General features: G+C 32.4%; 1 protein-coding gene across 1 annotated transcript; it reads right to left on the reverse strand.

Annotated features, from left to right (window-relative positions):
- Positions 1–19427: 19427 nt before the first annotated feature.
- Positions 19428–20434, reverse strand: LOC127852625 (uncharacterized). The gene is made up of 2 exons (XM_052386577.1): positions 20008–20434; positions 19428–19750 (listed from the first exon to the last, which is right to left on the reverse strand). The coding sequence occupies exons 1-2, from the start codon at positions 20363–20365 to the stop codon at positions 19428–19430; spliced, it is 681 nt and encodes a 226-aa protein (XP_052242537.1). The 5' UTR covers positions 20366–20434.
- Between the last annotated feature and the right edge of the window lie 706 nt (positions 20435–21140).

Raw genomic sequence — 21140 nt, forward strand, 5'->3', positions numbered from 1 at the left:
GAGATGTATACATGTAAGTAGAGTGTGCAAGGTAATATATAAAGCGAATTTGGTTAAATAAGGTTTATATTTTGACAAATAATTGTGTTATCTCCCAACTTAACAAGCACAGTCTGTCTTGTGCTGAAACGATATTGTAAATGCTTATCCATCATAAAATGAAATTCTAAAGTGACGCTCTTACGTATTTTGTTTTCAAGAACTTAAACAAATTTTTGATGATAAACTTGTAGACATTTTTACAATTGCAGAAACAAAAATTGACAGCTCCTTTAACGACAACATCTTCTCCACAGAGGGTTACAAACTTGACAGAAGAGATAGAAATAAGTACGGCGGTGGCATAATGACATTCGTTCGAGCCGATCTACCCATTAAAAGGCGACTGGACTTGGAATGCCCCACCATTGAAACAATTTGCTACCAGCATGAACTAAACAAACGGAGGTGGGGTATACTCTGCTCCTACAGACCTCTCTCTACACCGGACAGTCTATTTGTACCGAAATATCCACGGTGCTAGATCAGATGTACATACATTTTTATCATATAATTGTAATTGGAGATTTAAACTATGATATGTTAAATTGTGATAAAAGAAAACATATTGAAAGTCTAATCGAAACTTTCAACCTGACAAATCTTGTGCAAAATCCAACCTGTTTTACCAGAAACTCTACGCCGTCACTAATCGATGTTATTTTAACAAACTCTAGTAATTTACTTTGTAATACTAAAGTTGTTAACTGCAGCATTAGTGATTGTCATAGTATGATTTTTACAACACTTAAGGAACATATGAACACAATTGATCGGAAAAAAGTCTTATTTAGAAGTTACAAAATTTTTAATGAAGAATCCTTTGAAGATGATCTGACAAAAGTACCTTTTGATATTGCTCATATTTTTGATGATGTTGATGATATTTACTGGGCAACTGAAACTTTATTTAGAGAAATAGTTGAAGAACACGCTCCTATTAAACAGAAAAATCCAAGGACAAATCCACCTCCATATATGAATTCTGAATATAGAAAAGTTATTTACAAAACTAGACAGGCTCATAATACATACTTAAATAATAGAAGAACGAAGAATTGGGAAGCCTACAAAAAATTAAGAAACCAAAAGACCAAAATAAAAAGAAACTCTATTGATACTTATTTCATGGAGAGATGTAGTGGCGGTCCAAAATCAAAAGACTTCTGGCCTACTATAAAACCTTTTTTTATCAAAACATACTGAAATCAAAAACGCAAACGAAATTATCTTGAAAGAAAATGATAACTTAGTGTCAGATCAATCACAAGTCAGTACTATCTTGAATGATTTCTATGTAAATATTGCAAATAATATAGGCATTAACAATAACACCCCAGTAAACAAGGATCATCCAAGCATCAGCAAAATTTCATTTCATCACACTGACAACTCTATATTTGATTTTAAATTTACAACATGTGCAGAGGTTAAATCACACTTAAACTCCTTGGATCCAAAGAGAGCCACAGGCTTTGATGCACTGCTACCCAAAATTCTAAAAGCAGCTTCAAATATCATTTCACAACCTATTTCTAACATTGCAAACCATATGATAAAAACAGTCAATTCCCAAACAACCTCAAACTTGCACAGCTCACACCAATCTATAAAAAAGAGGACCCCTTTGTCAAAATGAATTATAGGCCTGTTAGCATTTTGCCGTCTATGTCAAAAATCTTTGAAAAAATAAATAATAACCAACTGTCCACCCATTTTGAAAACATTTTCAGCAATTATTTGGCAGCTTTTAGACCTAACTATGAATGTCAAACTAGACTCCTCCGTCTTTGTGAAGACTGGAAACAATCACTCGACAAAAATGAATACATAGCCGCAATCCTAATGGACCTATCTAAGGCATTTGACTGCCTTCCACATGACCTAATTATTGCAAAATTGTCTGACAGTGCTTGCACCCTCATACACAGTTACCTATCTGAACGCAAATAAAGAGTCAAACTTGGCTCTAACCATAGTCCTTGGTTAGAAACCAAAAAAGGGGTTCCACAAGGCTTGAAACCTTGCTTGATAGGGCAAACATGCCCACTACACCTAAGCAGATTAAGATCTATGGCAATAGAAGCATATAAAATCATATTCAAATTATCTCCACCATACTTACACAACCTCCCGAAAATTAAACACTCATCATATTCTTTCCGATACAGTAACACAGCTGAAGTCCCCCATATTCGAACAGAATCGAACGGCAGGAAAAGCTTCAGTTTCGAGGCCGCCCAAGTTTGGAACAGCCTCCCAAACAATATCCGCTGCGCGGAAAACTACAAAGAAGTTTGTGAGACTGATCAGGACTTGGTGTGGTCCCAGTTGTAAATGCTCCCTTTGTTCTTAATGCTTTGTAAATGCTAACTTTGCTCCTTTATGTTGCAGCCCATGCATCCTATAATCATATGCTTTGATTTCATTTTCCATTGTAAACATTCCTTGTCCGCATTAATGCAATGTCAGTCAGTTACCACAGACCTGGTATAAAGTGATAGGTGTTTTCTATAAATAGTTTAACCGTAGGTTTTTGCGCCTTCTTTTCCCGTTTCAGTTAATTAAAATATTTTCTCTCTTATTGAAGTTTTTAACAGATCAACTCTGGTGTATGTATCTATACATCCAGTATTGCCCTGCAAAACTGACAGTGAATTTCCATGTGTTTTTTATTCTGCATGTCTGTGTATATATATTAGTATGCTTAAGTAAATATTTTAAAAAGTCTCATGTATCTATTTAAATACTCTGGTCAATTACTTTTAATAAGGATTTTGTTTTTTAGCATTCATTTTTATATGTCTTTAAATTATATGTGATAATCTGCATTTCTTTTTATCTAGGTGTTTGTTTTATGTTGTTGTTAAGACTTTGTTTTTGTTTTTAGAAGGATTTTTTTTAAATTAAATTGTTTTGCCATAAAATTTGTCTGGGTAGCATTATTTGCGGTTTGTAGAATGTATGATTCACCTAAATTGAATCCATTTTTTTTGGTGGTGTTCATATTTATTTTTTACAAGGGCAATCTCAGATTCAATTTTTATTCTCGTATTTAGGTATTCAATAAAGTGAGGAAAGGTTGGTATGCATTTTTTGTATTTCATTTTAAATATAAAAGATTTTAATAGTATCACAATAAAGTTAAATACATCAGAGTGTAGTTTTTTCTCAGTGCATCCAAAGAAAGCATGAGTTTTATTTATTTCAATTAATATGTTTTTACTGGCAAGAAACGTTTCCATCTTTTTCCATATTATTTGAATGTGTTGGCACTCCCAAAATAAGTGGTCTATTGTTTCAATATGTGATTGACAGAAATCACATAATGTGCTGTTGCTAAGTTTGCATTTAAAAAGATATGTGTTTGTGGGAACGATTCGCATTATAAATTTATATTGAAAGCTTAAAGACATGTCGATGGTTGAAATGTGGGGAACAATATGGATTTTTTTCCAAGTGGTTGAGTCTATATCGGTAAAATTCGTGTTCCATTTGTTTTCAAGAATGTCATTGTCCTCGTTTTGTAACTGAATATTGTATATGAATTTATTAGGGTATTTTGTTTTGATTATTGCTTTTGACAACGTTTCGTCTGGTTGATTGATATCGAGGCCATGAATGCTTTCTTCAGTTTTATATTCTGTTGGAATTGATGTGATTAGGGTATTGAATTTCATAAAGTCATTGTTATTGATGTCGTAGAGGTATTTAATGATTTCAAAATTATACATGGTTTTATTTCTAAAGTCAAAAAGTTGATATATGTATTTTATCCCTCTGTCATACCAATTGCGATAAAATAATGTTTTTCCGTTTGCTGTTATTGACTTGTTATTCCATATTATTTCCTTTTTGATGCGTTTTTGTGAATGTCGTGACTTGTATATTGTATTTGCTGCAGACCACGACGTAATGACGTCGTGGAAAAAAGTGTTACCTCCGCTTATTTCTGTTATAGTTTTTTCACTAAGTTCGCTTTCAAAAATTAGTTCGTTTCCATATTTATTTAATATCAAGTCCCATAAAAGTTTCCATTTACCACAGTTTCTGAGTCTTAATATCTTTTTATCCAGCTACTTTTTATTGAATTTAAGAATTTATTAATGTTTGTAAGGTTTAAACCACCACTTTCATACTTTTTATATAAAGTTTTTCTTTTAATTTTGTCCGGCTTGTTGTCCCATATAAAGTTAAATATACTGTTTGTTATACTATTCAGTATTGAGCTCGATGGGTTCGGTAAAACTGAAAATGGGTAGATTAATTTTGGCAACGCAAAAGTTTTAATGACAGTAATTTTGCCCATTAAGGTAAGTTTCCTGTGTTGCCATTGTTTTAAACATGTGTTAAACTCATTTAGCTTTGGAATTAGATTATTTTGTATATTCAACTCACTTTGGTTACAAAAAGTAATTCCTAAAGTTTTTGCTTCTTGAGATGTCCAAATAAAAGGTCTTTCATTGCAGAATTTGATGTTGGTTTTGTTCAAGGATCCAATTCGTAATATCGTTGATTTCGCGGTATTAAGGTTTAGGCCTGATATCTTTTTGAATTCATTTAGGGTTTCCACCAATGCTCTAAATGATTGCTCGCATCCATTGATGAAAAAAGTTGCGTCATCGGCGAAGAAGGTTTGTTTTATTTCTTTTCCCAATACATTTATGCCTTTAATTTTGCTATTTTGCTCAATATAGTTTGACAATAGTTGCAAGCATATAATAAATAATGTGGATGATAATGGACAGCCTTGTCTGACTCCTTTTTTTATTTCAAAACTATCTGAAAGATGCCCATTGTTTATGATTAGACTTTTTATGTTAATGTAAAATACTTCGACCCATTTAATCAGGCTTGACCCAAAATTCAATTTCTTAAGACATTTTAGTATAAATGAATGGTTAAGGCTATCAAAAGCTTTTTCAAAATCTGCAAAAAATAACAGTCCAGGTTTTTGTTTTACATTTAAGTGTTCTATTACATCAAATATCAAACGGACATTTTCTCCAATGTATCGATTTTTCATAAATCCGGTTTGGTCAAAGGATATTATTTCAGGTAGGCATTTTTTAATTCGGTTTGCGATGGTTTTTGTAGCAATTTTATAGTCTGTATTTAATAAACTTATAGGTGTCCAGTTTGCGAGATAATCTAAATTTTTTTCTGGTTTAGGTAGAGGTGTGATAATACTTTGTTTTTGCAACTCAGTAAGTTCGCCTTTACCAAACGAATAATTTATTGAATTTATAAAATAGGGCTTCAGCGTGTTCCAAAACATTTTATAAAACTCGACTGTTAGGCCATCTGAACCTGGGCTTTTGTTGTTACTCATTTCTAACAGTGCAATTCCGCATTCATATTCGTTAAGTTTTCCTTCACACAATTGTTTGCTTTCGTTGGTTAATGTTTTAATTTCAGTGCTGAAAAAAATGTTGTTATCATCTTTTTCTTCTGGTAAATCATTTTTAAACAGGTTTTTATAGTATCTTACTTCGGCTTTCATGATTTCATCTTTTGTTTTAAGTGTTTTACCATTTTCGAGAAGTGTATTAATTGCTTTTCTTTCGGCATTTCTCTTCTCTAGGTTTGCAAAATAGGCTGTATTATGTTCATTGTTTTCTATTTTGATAGCTTTAGCTCTAAGTATTGAACCATTTATTTTTGTTTCATAAATTTGTTCTAGTTTCAGTTGTTTTTGTTTGATTAATTCTAAAAGCTCGTCGTTAGTGTTATTTATATTATTATTATTATTATTATTAGTATTGTTATTATTGCAAACCATTTGTTTTTCGATCAGGCGAATCTCCTCTTCCAATGTGTTTTCTTCTATTTGGGTTTGTTTCTTTTTGTAGGACGTATATTTAATAGTTTTATTTCGTACAGTACCTTTTATTATTTCCCAAATTGTATTTGGATTTGAGTCTGGGTTAGCATTTACCACATCGTTTATACTTATCTTAATCTTTTCTTGATATTCAATATCTAATAAAATAGAGTTGTTTAATTTGAAATAACCTGGGCCTTTTCCTAAAAGAGATTCGTTGATTGATAAATATACTAGAGAATGGTCGGTTTTATATCCAGGTTTTATGCTACATATATTGATTAAGTTACATAAGTTTTCAGATATCAGGAAATAATCAAGTCTACAAGGTATTGGTGGTTTTGTATTTGAATGCCAGGTATATTGTAATTTTTCTGGGTGTTTAGTTCTCCAAATATCTGTTAGTTCGCATGTCGATATTATATTTAGAAGAATATTTCTGCATTTTGAGTGTGTTTTATTACTTCCATTCTTCTTATCTATATTTGTGTTCAAGACAGTATTAAAGTCTCCACCTACGATGTATGATTTTTCATTATGCTTGAGCAGGTAATTTTGAAGTGTATTAAAAAGTGTTATGTCGTCAGAATTTGGTCCGTAAACGTTAATTAATGTGATAATTTTATTTTGAATTTTAATATCGGCAGAAAGTAATCGACCCACTATAATTTCTGTGCTTTGGATAATTTCTATATTGCTTTTAGGATGAATAAAAATCCCAACCCCTTCGCTGTTTGTTTTATTTCCACTATAAACGAATTTCCCGGGCCAATCCTGTTTCCATTTTTCAAAATTATCTTTCGATAAGTGGGTCTCCTGTAGCATGTATATTGAGTGATTTAAACCTTTAAGCCATTCAAAAATGTGTAATCTTTTGTTTTTATTGCTTAAACCGCGAACATTAACTGTTGATATTAAGGATTCCATCGGTGATTGTTTATATAGTGTGCATAGTTTTTATGGCAAAACAATTGTTGTGTGAACGCATATTGCGTTTTTATATTGAGATAGAAAGAAATCATTTTGTATTGTGGTCGTAAAAACGTAGATCGTCTTATTGTGTAAAAACATTATTTACTAGTGCAAAATGTCATGTTTAAAATTACACATGAAATGTTTGCAAATTATTTGAGGTAGTTCAATATTAATATGAGATGGATGTAGAAAAGATTTGTATCAAAAGGTAAAAAACAAAAACAAAACAAAATGATAACGTAGAAAAGGAACGTTAATACACAAAATAAACACGATAAATGTGACAAATAGAACAACAATAGAAAACGACTATGCATACACGTTTTAAGTATCCCTTTGTCCATGACAAAATGCGAAAAACAAAAGTGGACAAAGAGATCATAACGTGTTCTGCTAAAATGCATGCCTATCTTTACCTATTTTCACACCATTTTGTTGGTAGGGATTTTTGTAACAATTGTTTGCTCTAATTGTTTTATTCCAAGAAAAAAATGTATAGGTAGTTAGAGTTTTCTTGATAGTTTATAATTAAGGCATGTAAATTTTATGTTTTATAAGCCTCATTTAACGCTATGCAATGTTTTAATTTACATAACGTAAATTACATGTATTGTTGCACTAATAATCATGTAAAAGAAAGGTAGTTAATTTGAATGTTCGTATATGTAAACAATTTATTTATAATTAAATCTAGATTTCAAATTAAATTTAATTAATATAAAAATATGAAAGTACTTTGAATATTTGCTGTTACAGACATATTATAAACATACAACATCAGGTTTTTTAACATCGTTGTTCTTGATAAACTTTATCATATATTTTAGTGCATTTTATTACAATGGTATATTAGTGCTCATTTTTTTAGAGCGCTTGATGTTTTTAATACATAACATAAGTTTCTAACAATAAATGTTACATTATGGCTACGCCGCATGTAAAGTATCACCTTATTTATAGAGATAAAATAGTTGTACCAGCTGTGTAATGATAATTTAGGCATGTATCTGTTATATTTTATATATTTTACTTTATGCTTTTGATTTAAATTAATTATTGTGTTGCATTAGTATCAATGTAATTAAAGGGTAGTTAATTTGAGTTTTTCGTATAAGTAAACAATTTATTTATATTTAAGCCTAATTGCATTTAAATTTAAAGTATACACAAATTAAAACATTTTTAGTTTCTTATTGTAGCATTTTGAATATTTACTGTTACAGAAATATTATAAAACATACAACAGCATGCATTTTTTTATATCCTTAAAAAAATACAGCAACAAAACAACAACAACAGCAGTATGTCTGTATCCTCTGACAAATTTCAAAAATAGTAGATTTATTTACAATACTACGTGGATGTCGCAAACAAGTTGTAAAAAAGCAAAACAACATTGGACGACAATTTTGAATATGCTTAAGAGTAAAACAATGCAAAAACACAAAATAACTGATGCGCTGTGAAAAAAAGTGTTACCTTATCAAAGTGCCACATCATACTATTATATTCGCGCTTCTTTTTTTTAAATAATTAAGTGTATACAGCATGCACTTTTTTTAAAAAGCGTTTTTCGATAATTTTTAAGTAATTTCAAACTCTCAGTTCGTATTATTTGTATTCGTATAATATACGTGCATGATCAATTTAAAACATGTTCGATACAGCGTGCTTTAATTTGGTTCAGACAACAACTTACAACCAGAGTATAAACATTGGTGAAATTTCTCACGGACTGTTAACTTTCTACGTGATAGGTTTAACCAATGACAGTAAAATATGTTTTACTACACAATATGTGTTTATATGAACCGAGTATATACACATTTGTATAAAACGTTATCTACTCGTTTACAACTAAACATTTATATATACGTTTACGCCCATACTACATGTATATATTTAACCTTACCTACTTTTTTTACAACTATTCATGTATATATATCTTAACACTCATACACGTTTTAACACGCATGCGTTTAAATTAAGTTACGTTAAATGTTTAATATATCAATTTTAATTAATTATTAAAATTATAATTATTGAGACTAAAACTTAATATATAGCCATGCCCACTTGTTTTACACTAAGCATGTCTGTACACATTAACGCACATACACGTTTATACACGATTTTTGAGCTACATTTAATATTTGTTTCCATTTTGATATTAATTCATCAATACCATTCTAATGCTATTGTTAACAATATTATTATAGCGTTATGAGATATGTCATACTTTGAAGAAGTTTTATTATCGATTATATTCACTAATTTGTCAATGTATATACATGATTATGATATTTTTACAAACTGGCATCCGTTTGAACTGGGGTTACAAAATATGTGTATGAACTATATGCTGGATATAATCAGCCAAAGTGCAGCGGATATTATCTACGCTTGACTTGTGTGTCTGTTCAACGCTCTGCAATGTCATCTCGGTTCATCTGTATACTTAGGCACAAAGATAAGGTTATGTTTACATGTTCATATCAATGAGGTTTCTGTACTCTGCAAACTGGATCACTCGTATGTCCCCACTTGCACTTTTATGGTGTACTTTCCCGTCCCACGACCAGACTGCTTTTTGGTCAGATTTGGTCCTCTTTATTGCCATGAGAACTTTCTGGTTGATTTGAGTCAAATCCTCATTTAAGAAGATGTCAGTCCCTTTAAATTCTCGTCTGTTTGACATGATGGTATTTCGTTTCAGCCTTGATACGAATTTTACTATAATAGGACGTGAATGACCGTCTTTGGGTTTTCCTAATCTGTGGGCGATATCAATGTCTGATTCTTGAAAGTTTATCTTTGGGAATTTTTCGTTCAATATATGTAAAATCTTATTGGTGGTTGTTTCAGCAGATTCATTTGTGTTTTTCTCTAAACTTTCAGAGATACCAGAGATGCGTATGTTGTTTCTACGCCCGTATTGTTCGAGATCGTTTAACTGACCAGTTTTATCATGCAGGATTTTCTTTAAGTTTGTGATGTTTTGGGCTTCATCTTCTTTAGTTGTCACTAATTGTTTTTCTAGCTGGTTTATTATACTTTTGAGGTTGTCATTCTCTTTCTCCTTTTCGAAGAGTTTGCCTTCACGAATATCAAGCTTGTGCATTACAGATTTTAAAATATCGTCTTTCATGAGGGTAATTGTATCCACAATGACTTGTTTAAGGACTGAGTTTGTTCCTGAACAAAGGTTTGTAATCTTTTCGTTTATTGCTGCTAATTCCTTTTTTATGTCTGTTTCTGCCATGGTCACTTCAATTTCTTCTTTAATGATTTCTTGTGTTTTACCTTTCTTTTTCTTTTGTTTAATTGTTTGTTTGTCTTTTTGTTGTTGTATACTTGTGTCTAATTCACTTCCACTGGAATCACTATGCTTTCTTTTGGATATATCTGACATCTCTCTACATGTGTTTACATTTTAATTTTGCTCAGTATAACTGAAAATTTATTGTGCGTGGATTGAGTGTCATAGAGTACTAGAGCATGAATATCTCGTGCACTTCGAGTTTTCACTGAGCAATGCTGTTTACAAAATTACAAATGGCTATCCATATACAACCTACGTTTTCCGACCATCGTTTGTTTATGCTGACTTTAATGTCATTTTCATGTTTTCTGTACTGTATAAGATGAGTAAGGTGTTACCGGTATATTTGTAGCCCAGTACAATCCAATTTCCACTATTAATGTATTCTATAAATCACTAAATTTCGTATATTTTATAAGCTTTAAAAAACGCGACTTATCACTTCCACGCATGCGCACTTTTTGTCGGAAAATAGCTTTGATAGCTTATGTTAACTGTTTATAAAAACCGACTTTAAATAAAGTTTCTTGTATCTTGTATCTTGTATTTCACGTGACATATATAAATAATGCATTGATTGCCATCAGCAGTTTACATATTGTGCACAACGTGTCATTTGAAAGACGATTCAAATCGGTGGTCATGTTGCATGTTTACAATAATGGATTTTAATTTTATCGAACCCTAAAACTGTGCTAAGTCTTCTGTTATCTGCCTCTTAACCCTTGATACATATCTCATGACGGGAAATGCTTGACTGATAATTGTTTACCTCCAGTAAATGATTTTTGTCACTTGAACAATAATTATATATAGCAACTTTTTAACAACATCAATTCCATTTTAATGCGGCACGTGTATCTTTATTATAATAGAATCACAGGTGAAAGTAAAGAGAACCAAGGAATGCTTTGGAATCAAGCTATTTTAGACAGTTTTGCGGCCCGCGAAGACAGGTCTATGATAAATTCAAGTTATGATTCCAATATCAAAGGGTGGGTATTTTTTAATTCATGGTCCTTTGTCAATTTTTCTCTCATTAAACATGACTTTATATATTTATTTGAGTATATTGGGCTACTGAGCCCATATACTATCCAGGGTACGTTACTTCCCAGCAAACACCTGACGTTGAATAGACGTCGAATATTGATTGAATTTCGGTCGCGACGTCGGCAACCAAGATACAACGTTGATTCAACGTTAGAATGGCGACATTTAAACAACGTCGGGAAAGACGTCTATACGACGTTGTATTTTGGTAATAAAATAACTATGTTTGAAGAAATGTCTACCCAGCTAGCACGTAACGTTCAAATAACGTTAAACTTAAGTTCTATTTAGGTGATGATCACACAGAACGTTCCCATAACGTTTTCAGACCGTTGTAACAAAAATCAAACTATCATTATTCGTAACTTATTTTAGTTATATGAAATATATGTTATGAAAGTCACATTTGAACAATATATGTCTACGATCCTAGGATGTATTGGTGTTAAAAGTGTAACAATCCTGTAACGTTCTTACAACGTTTTTGTCGGATCGTTTACGGGAAACCAAATTTCAACGTTACATTCCTAACGTGCGCAGAACGTTATAAGAAAAAATCACACAATATAAACATGAACATTAAATATGTTTTCATAAAGAAATTGACGTTTGTTTGTTTCTTGTGTTTTTTTTTTAAATACGCCTATAAGTTAATTTGCATTTTTGACCCGTTTGTGTATTTTCGAATGTTTGCAAGCGCGATTCTGTTGTTATCTAAGCCAGCAGATCTCTTGCATGCGCGCCACTCGATTCCTTTGTTCACTGACCTAGTCACGGTGCCTATACCACGTGACTTTTCAAGATCTGTGTGGGGAGTAAAATATCAACAAAAGCGCGACGCAGGTAACATTTTTTAAGGATTACTTTTTTAATATTTCACCATTTTTATGGGATATAGTGGAGAGCCCGCTCATTCATGGGAGTTTTCTGATTTTATAAAACAAATAAGTATTTTTTTAGTAAAGTGCAACCGCGCTTTTGAACGGTTAGAAAAAGCTAGGATCAGTGTGGGGACATTATTTTATTTTAACACAGAAACATCACCTCTGGTGAAATTAAGCAATAAACTTTATGAGCGGAGCTTACACTATATCATTTTGCATGCATTTTCAGGTTTTTGATATATATTTATGAAAACAAAAACAAGAAAAATATTCTTACAGTAATATTATCTGTGTGGTATACGTGTTTAGAAGGATCTGTGTGGTATCCGTGGTTCTACAATTTACGGATAAATTGAAATAATAACAACAATATATATTTTTTGTATTTAATTTCAATTATTTCAATACAACAACAACAACAACAACTACTACTACTACTACTACTACTGCTATTACTACTACTACTACTACTACTACTACTACTACTACTACTACTACTACTACTACTACTACTACTACTGCTACTACTACTACTACTACTACTACTACTACTACTACTACTACTACTACTACTACTACTACTACTACTATTACTATTACTACTACAGTAACTACTACTACAAGTAGCAGTTGTAGTAGTAGTAGTAGTTGTAGAAGTAGTAGTAGTAGTAGTAGTAGTAGTAGTAGTAGTAGTAGTAGTTGTTGTAGTAGTAGTAGTAGTAGCAGTACTAGTAGTAGTAGTAGTAGTAGTAGTAGTAGTAGTAGTAGTAGTAGTAGTAGTAGTAGTAGTAGTAGTAGTAGTAATAGTAGTAGTAATAGTAGAAGAAGTAGTAGTAGTACATATATTATTATTATGTAAAAATTGTTCCATTTCAGTAACCACCTATTTGACACTAGTGAGAGGAAAAGAGTAAACGGAAGAAAAAAAGTAGTAGTAGTAGTAGTAGTAGTAGTAGTTGTTGTAGTAGTAGTAGTAGCAGTAGTAGAAGTAGTAGTAGTAGTAGAAGTAGTAGTAGTAGTAGTAGTAGTAGTAGTAGTAGTAGTAATAGTAGTAGTAATAGTAGAAGAAGTAGTAGTAGTACATATATTATTATTATGTAAAAATTGTTCCATTTCAGTAACCACCTATTTGACACTAGTGAGAGGAAAAGAGTAAACGGAAGAAAAAAAGAAGACAAAGTTTCACGATACAGGAATGCTATACAAAAGGGGACACTAGGAGTAAGGTGTGAGCGGGCGAGACGAAACGATAGCAAACTGTTGCCAACAATAAGAATGGGGATAGACGAACACAATTGAAATTGTAACATATGTTATGTTAAAAGGATGCACGAGCGTGCTTTATCATATGGTACACATCCATGCCTCTATTATATTTCTTCGGATACTGTATACAATGGTTTGTTTTTTTATTCGGACACAAATTCTGTAATAGAAATTGTGTCAAGTATTACATAGGTTGACAAAATGCAAAGGCATGTTCTTTCGTGAGTAATATGTACGTTTTAATCTCAAAGTTGAAATAAAAACTGATAAAACAGAATCCACCAGACGTATTGGTTTGTCATGGATTCAAAGTACCTTGCATCATTGTGAAGAAACTTTAAACGACAAAAAATGTTACATTGTCGACATTAATTTATATTTTGTTGTTATTTAAACTTGAAGGTAACCGGTATGATTTACTAAAAATAAAATAATGGTCATAGTAGAAACATATGCGTGTGTGTGTTATTTTCATATATGGAATTCATATTGTTTTATTAGTTTATTACATAGTATAGATCTTGACAATCATTCGCCATGTGTTGGTGTTAATGTCATGTTATAAATTATGTCGTTTTATACAGTGTAACAAGTGTATGCGTATCTTTAGTGTTAATTATTTTGAACAGAATATACAAAGTAAATGTAGAAATATTATATTAAATGATTATATATGTACAGTTCTCCTCTTGTGTTGTTGTGGGATGCAGCTGTGAAGAATGTCAAGACATATTTCGAATGAAGGAGTATTGTATTGTATACACAACCTCATTGCACACGTTGTTTACTGTAATTTGCCACGGACTAGAATAAGTATAAGCAGGCAGTTAATTATGTAACTCAATCGTGAAAATTCACTACTAATAGGAAACCTGGCTGCTTATGATAATCAAACTAACTCGTGACAGCGGTATATAAAATTGAAATCAACAAAAAAAAAACATCACAAAACTTTAATCAAGTTATAATTAAAAAAGAATCACAGATTCGAAAACACAAATCACAGATGCAATGTATTTATGAATAACGTAAATCCAAATTATTGCACAGTTATTTGAGAATGATTTCAAAAGAAACACACAAACGAACTAAACGAAACATAAAAGCTAATCAAATTCGGATAACTTTAGAATCATTTTGAAAAGTAAAGTTAAAATAAAACAACGAATAAAATTGCGTAAAACGATAATCAAGTTACACAGAGAAACTGTAAACTATTATGATATTTAATTAATTTTCAAGGATTTATGTGAAGTCCTCACGTGTCGAGAAAGGTTTGTTTTGCGTTTGTACGTTTTGAAACTCTCATCACACCTGTAACACTTGTCAGGCATGTGGGCCATGACGTGCTGTTTGAGGTCATTCTCACTCCTAACTGCCAACCCAGTGCACACTAATCACATTTCACCAATCCCTCTTTTTTTACACTTTTCTCGTGAGCCGCGAGTAGGTACTTGTCCGCAAAGTTCCTGCCGCACTGTACACACACGTGACATTTGGTTCCTTCATGCTTTGAGGCCCTATGCCTTCTAAGAGGGTAGGCATCCTGAGAAAAAAAACACTATTTTATTCACGTGACATTTCAATGCGTAAACACGCTTTTTCAATAATGTTAGTATCAGAGGACACGCGTTCGGTATTTTTTAATTACCAACGATTTGACGATTATTAAGATATTTCAAAATATATGATAACCTGATAGATGAGATATATTGTATATTTGTGTTGTTTCAAGAAAATCCTTTCATCTGTTTGTTAGTATAACTGTATAAAAATGTAACTATTTTTACGGTTTTTTATCTTACCTGAAATGCTTTCCCACAGCAGTAATAGTTTCCAGAGTTAGCGTGTCTCCTAATGTGGCGCAAAAACCCAGCTCTGGTCTTCAACATTTTTCCGCATTCGGAGCATTGAGCCATACCTTTAAGCAAATATAATATTTAAAATAATATACGATACATTACTTCACGTGACAGTAGTATTAGGCGAAAAAATATCAAGGGAATTTAATACAATAACATAAAGTGTACACTTATTTAAGGTAAGCATTGAATTGTCATCGATTTTAGATGCTATCTAGAGCGTAAGATTTTAATATAATAATGAAGATTGTATAGCATGTCTGTATATGTATAAGTTCAACAAGCGGTAAAAGCGTAGTGTTAAGCCATTATGTGTAATACAAGCTATCGCATTTAAAAATCCAGTTTCAAATACATTATTAACAAGCATTTTTTTGAAACAACTGCATAGAACTGAAAAACTAAAAAAAACAATATACCACACAGATCCTTCTAAAAACGTATACCACACAGATCATATTACTGTAAGAATAGTTTTCTTGAACTTCTTTTCGTAAATATATAACAGAAACATGAAAATGAATGCAAAATGATATATTGTAAGCCCCGCCTACAAAGTTTATTGCTAAATTTCACCAGAGGTGATGTTTCTGTGTCAAAATAAAATAATGTCCCCACACTTATCCTACCTTTTTCTAACCGTTCAAACGCGCGGTTGCACTTAACTGAAAGAATACTTGTTTGTTTTATAAAATCATGATACCTATAGAAAACTGTCATGAATGAGCGGGCTCTCCACTTTATCCCATTAAAAATGGTGATATATTTAAAAAGTAATCATTAAAAATGTTACCTGCGTCGCGCTTTTGTTGATATTTTACTCCCCACGCAGATCTTAAAAAGTCACGTGGTATAGGCACCGTGCTATTGGCTAATTGGATTTTCAAACTGTGCTGTTATTGAATGTACACCTTTTTGTTCAATAATAAGAGAAGTTGGAACCTACAATCGACGATAAGCAACAGTTTGCGAGGTAGGTTTTTATTGCTATTTCAATTTGTAATATTAAAATTGATATCATTTTGCACTTGCTTTAAATTTAAATTTAGAATTATGGGGAAACTCGTACACTGGAGACTTCGTTCCTCTTTTGAATATATTAACGTTCACTTAAAGTCATTTTTTGGTAGCAATTTGTTGTTGAAAACATTCTTGAAAACACATGTAATTACGTGAAAAATAAATATGTACACTCTAACACCGTGATTTCGAACACCGATAATTCAAATTCACCGTTAATTGAAAAAGAAATAAAATTCAAAATTGTATCTTACCTTCAATTATTAATTTTATTAAATTCTAAAATTGATATATATTATTATGTAAAATGTAGTTTATAAAAAGTGTTTGTTCGTAATGACATGATTAAAATATTGATCTTGTAGGTTTATTTCAAATTTAGTGATGAATTGATACAGACATAAAATACATTATTAAATAAATTCGGTTTTATATATGTGTATGTTCAAGATGACGCATATATGTGTGTTTTCTTGGTGTTATTCATGCGGTACATGTATGTCTTGTCTTTTTTTCGCGGTTTTTTTTAAAAGAAAAGTTGGTCATTCTGATTTTTTTTTATATTTCCAGGACAACTGGGAAGACACCCGAACAGATCCGGATTCAAGACAAAAAAGAACAAAAATGCGATGATATGTATTTTTATAAATTACATCCACATGCAATAAACTTGTGTAGAATAAAGATGTGTTGGTTTTAAATCTCAATATGAAAATTAGATTTAGGTTCGTTTTAGGTTAAATGATAACGTTATTCCGCAACGTTTCGGGAACGTTTAGCGAACCATACATTTAATAATTACATTGCACAGTGGTTCAATTTTGATTGCAAAGTGGTTGAATTTTGGTTGCAAAGTGGTTGTATATTGGTTGGATTTGGGTTGAAAAATCACAGGAGGGAAGCCCATAGTATTTTTTTTCCATATATATGCTATAAAAGAAACAAGGAGTGCAACTTCAGTCACCGAAAAACAAGACCATCTTTACTGTAAACCATGTAACTCGAACAATTTTTAACGAATCAACTACACACCAGTTGTTTTCGAAAGCTAATAAAATAATTCATCAGGAAAAATTAATATCAGTACCATTGATCCAGCAGTATTTCGATACCAGCCCTCGGAAGTTGATACTCACGGAAAACATTTTGGTCGAACACCGTAGTGTCCAATAAAGCTTTATTTTCCGATTGTTTCAAACAGCAGAAACTCAAAGATAACCTGGCTATTCGTCATTTAAACGGTTATTTCCCGTTCAATAAACATTAATGAATCGATAACAATACATTTTATAGTCATTCGCACATCATCAAAAGTGTTTTTCACTCCAATGTGTAGGTTAACAAGCAAGAGGTTTAATTTGTGAAGGAAGTTTGGGAATCCTCTGACGTCATTCGATAAAGCAATGTGTTCGCATGCGTTCTTTTTATTAGCTTGACGGAAATTCCCGAGGATCTCCGTAAAAAGGTGAGTGAGAAATTTATGAAAACCGACCAATCTTATTTTGTGTTTACAAAATCTCTGACGTCATCAAAGGGTTTCCCAGAGTCAAAATAGAATTTTTCTGTTTATATTTTGTACTCGCGGATCGAAAGACGCAATGAAATGGTGTTTACCATACTTTTTCGATAACAATGGGTATTGTTACCGATTGAAAAATGTTTAATGTGCATACAGGTGCTGTTTATCTACCGTTTAATAACTTGGTTATTGAGTTTTAGCTCTTTTAAGTGCTCGACATTGAAAATCTCTATGTGGACACTACGGTGTCCGACCAAACACGATTGTCTAAATGGGTCAACAATTAAGGGCTGGTATCGAAATACTGCTGGATCAATGATACTGATGTTAATTTTTCCTGATAAATTATTTTATTAGCTTTCGAAAACAACCTGTGTGTAGTTGATTTGTTAAAAATTGTTCGAGTAACATGGTTTACAGTAAAGATGGTGTAGTTTTTCGGCAAATGAAGTTGCACTCCTTGTTTCTATTATAGCATATATATGAAAAAAAAATACTATGGGCTTCCCTCCTGTGTGAAAAATGGTTGAATTTTGGTTGTAACATGACGTTGAATCAACGTCATAAAATGACGTCTAAAAAAACTTTCATTTACAACCAAAATTCAACGGTCATTCAACGTCATGGTACAACGTCTTTTCAACGTCTATTCAACGTCATATGTTTGCTGGGTTACACCTGTGAATAGAATGACCTCAATCATCATTGAGGAAGTCCGAAATAGGCTTGATTACAAAACCACCAGCAAAAAACTTACTCTTATATTTTAAACAAAACAAGCTGATAAATTTCAATCCTTTTGAAATCAAATTCCGTTATAACCTTAACGGTTTATTTGAAAATACAATTGGTAAATACAATGGATCAGCGTTGTTTGTACAATCGGATTAGTTGGGCTTTTCTACAGATCTGAAGATTCGATTACAACTAAGCAGAGTTGCTTTTAGCTCAACTGAGCACGAAGTGGTCACGGTGACCTTTTTGTCATCCTGTCTGCATCCTACGTCTTGAATCATGTATTAATTTTTGGCTCTTTATATATCTAGAGATCACGTTTTCATCAAATCTTGAAGAATCTCCGTCAGAATATTTATATTGAAAATATCTAGCCATAGTTTGGATCAAGGTCACGTTCGTCAAAATACTAGGTCACTGTGTCCGATATTTGTAAAACCATTTTACTATTTTTAAGCGGCCATATTTATGACTCAATCTTAATAAAACTCAGTCAGAATGTTTGTCTTGACAATATCAAGGCCGAACTTGAATCTGGGTAATGTTCATCCATTAAGTGTCAGCCTTCGTATAACAGATTAGTAAGGAAAACGCTTTGAACTCAAATATCTTTTTAAAATTCTTGTTTTGAAAATTAAAGAAGGAAAGTTATGATGAGAATAGCTACTTTTAAAAATAATCATACTTATTGCGAAAATCATTTTCAAATGTGCTTATTAACAGGAAATAATAAAAAAGCCCTGGATATGTAAATATTTATTGTTTGGTTTAGAACAAGTAAAAATTACAATAAGACTTGTTTTTCAAAGTCAAATTGTACTTGTGCATTATGTTTCGAACACGAAATATCCGGAGAACATCGTGTGGCATGCCCCGTGGATACGGTATCCATCCCAAGACGTCCGTATCCACACTTGTGAGCCAGCATTCAGCTGGAGGAGCCAAATTCCGCGGTACTCTTCAGTTCGTTCGTGTGGGAAGCGTCCACGTACATGTCGTCAACAGCTTGACCATCAATCACGATTTGGAAGTAGGCGATATTATTTCCTTCTGTCATAAGGGTTACGTGGAACCCGTACACACCATTCGCCGGCGCTGTAAACACCCCGGTGTACTGATTGTAAGCGTTACCGAAGTTGGTGACAACTTTATCAAACTGTATGGTGTTGTGGACTCCCACGTTGTTTGGTGGACTCCCAAGAGTTGGCGTTGTTAGACACGCAGTAAAGGCAGCGGGGACAGTCCCAGGTACTTTAAAACAATTAAGTTGTAATGAATGATGCGAGATAGTATATTAAAACAACACAAAGGTTATATTTAGCCGATCACAGATCAGAATCATTTCGATGTTAACTATTGTTTAAATGGTATTGAGTAATCAATTCAGATCGGGACATATTATTATTATTTTGTTTCTAAGAAGTTTTACAACGGATATTGTATGATGATTTGGTCATGGAAAGACTCTTCGAACATCATGTTAAATGAGTAAAGAAATGGGGCTTTACCTCTTGTGTGCGGTGACTTAATGAAGCCAAATGGAATTTTCTGCATAGCACCTGTCCCGTTATGATTGTTAAGCCGTAATGCAGATGTCACATCTTTCTCCTTTCTTATTTCTTTGTCTGCATTACGTTCTTTTTCAAGCTGTTCAATTTTTGCCGCAAGCTTCCCAATTGTCGCCTCAAGCTGGACATTTTTGGAATCAAGCTTTGTATTCTTGTCCTCAAGCTGTACAGTTTTAGCTTCAAACTGTAACATTTTGGCATCCAGATCAGCTAGTTTACTTTCAACATCCACGGTGGATCGCACGGCGATGGCACATAGCAGCGTAAGTAACAGTATAATGACAGCATGCGTCTTCATGTTTAAAAAGTTGTTGTCATCAAGAGTGTTTTCAGCAATGACTTGCGTTATCTTGACTTCGGTCTTAACAATAGGCTGATAACAAGGTTAGGTCAGTACACATTTGGAATAAAATCTAGCAACCAGTTGAAGGAAAGTTTCAAAATTTAAACACTTAAACTGTAATCTTTAAAGGGGCCTTTTCACAGATTTGGCATATTTTGAAGTTTGTCATTAAATGCTTTATATTGATAAATGTAAACATTGGATATTAAAAGCTCCAGTAAAAAATGAAGAATATAATTTATAAAAGGAAAAAAAAGCCGGTACCCGGGCTCGAACCAGTGACCCCCGGAGTCCTGGAGTTAGTCTGAAGTAAAAACGCATTGGCCCTCTCGGCTATTCCGCCGGGTATACACAGTTGAAGTATTTTATACCTTATATAAGCAATCTTCGTAGTTTCGTAAATTTAAACGACAACAACAGAACTCTCCAAATCATTCAATCGTTTCGCGTTGCAACGCTTTATAATTTTTAGGTTTTCAAATCGTCAAAAGATACATATAATGGCTATATTGGACTATGGTAAATGTTCAGTAATACTGTTTCCTCACAAATATCGTAACTAAAACGAAAATTTGCGAATCTGAAACAACTTTTTTCAATTTTGTCAATTTACCAAACCGTGAAAAGATCCCATTAATCCTTTGATATAAACTATTTTATGAACTACATCAAATAGGTGAAATACTTAGTGTCAGATTTTGCAAGAATCTTTTAGAACTAACTGTTAGCC

The sequence above is a fragment of the Dreissena polymorpha genome, chromosome 12 (assembly GCF_020536995.1).
Source record: "Dreissena polymorpha isolate Duluth1 chromosome 12, UMN_Dpol_1.0, whole genome shotgun sequence".
Taxonomy (NCBI): domain Eukaryota; kingdom Metazoa; phylum Mollusca; class Bivalvia; order Myida; family Dreissenidae; genus Dreissena; species Dreissena polymorpha.

Excerpts from the sequence above, each read along its gene's own strand:
- LOC127852625 (XM_052386577.1), bottom strand. The coding sequence starts at position 20,365 with ATGAAGACGCATGCTGTCATTATACTGTTACTTACGCTGCTATGTGCC. Across the intron at positions 19,751-20,007 it reads TAAGTCACCGCACACAAGAG|TACCTGGGACTGTCCCCGCT; the intron begins GTAAAGCCCCAT and ends ATTGTTTTAAAG.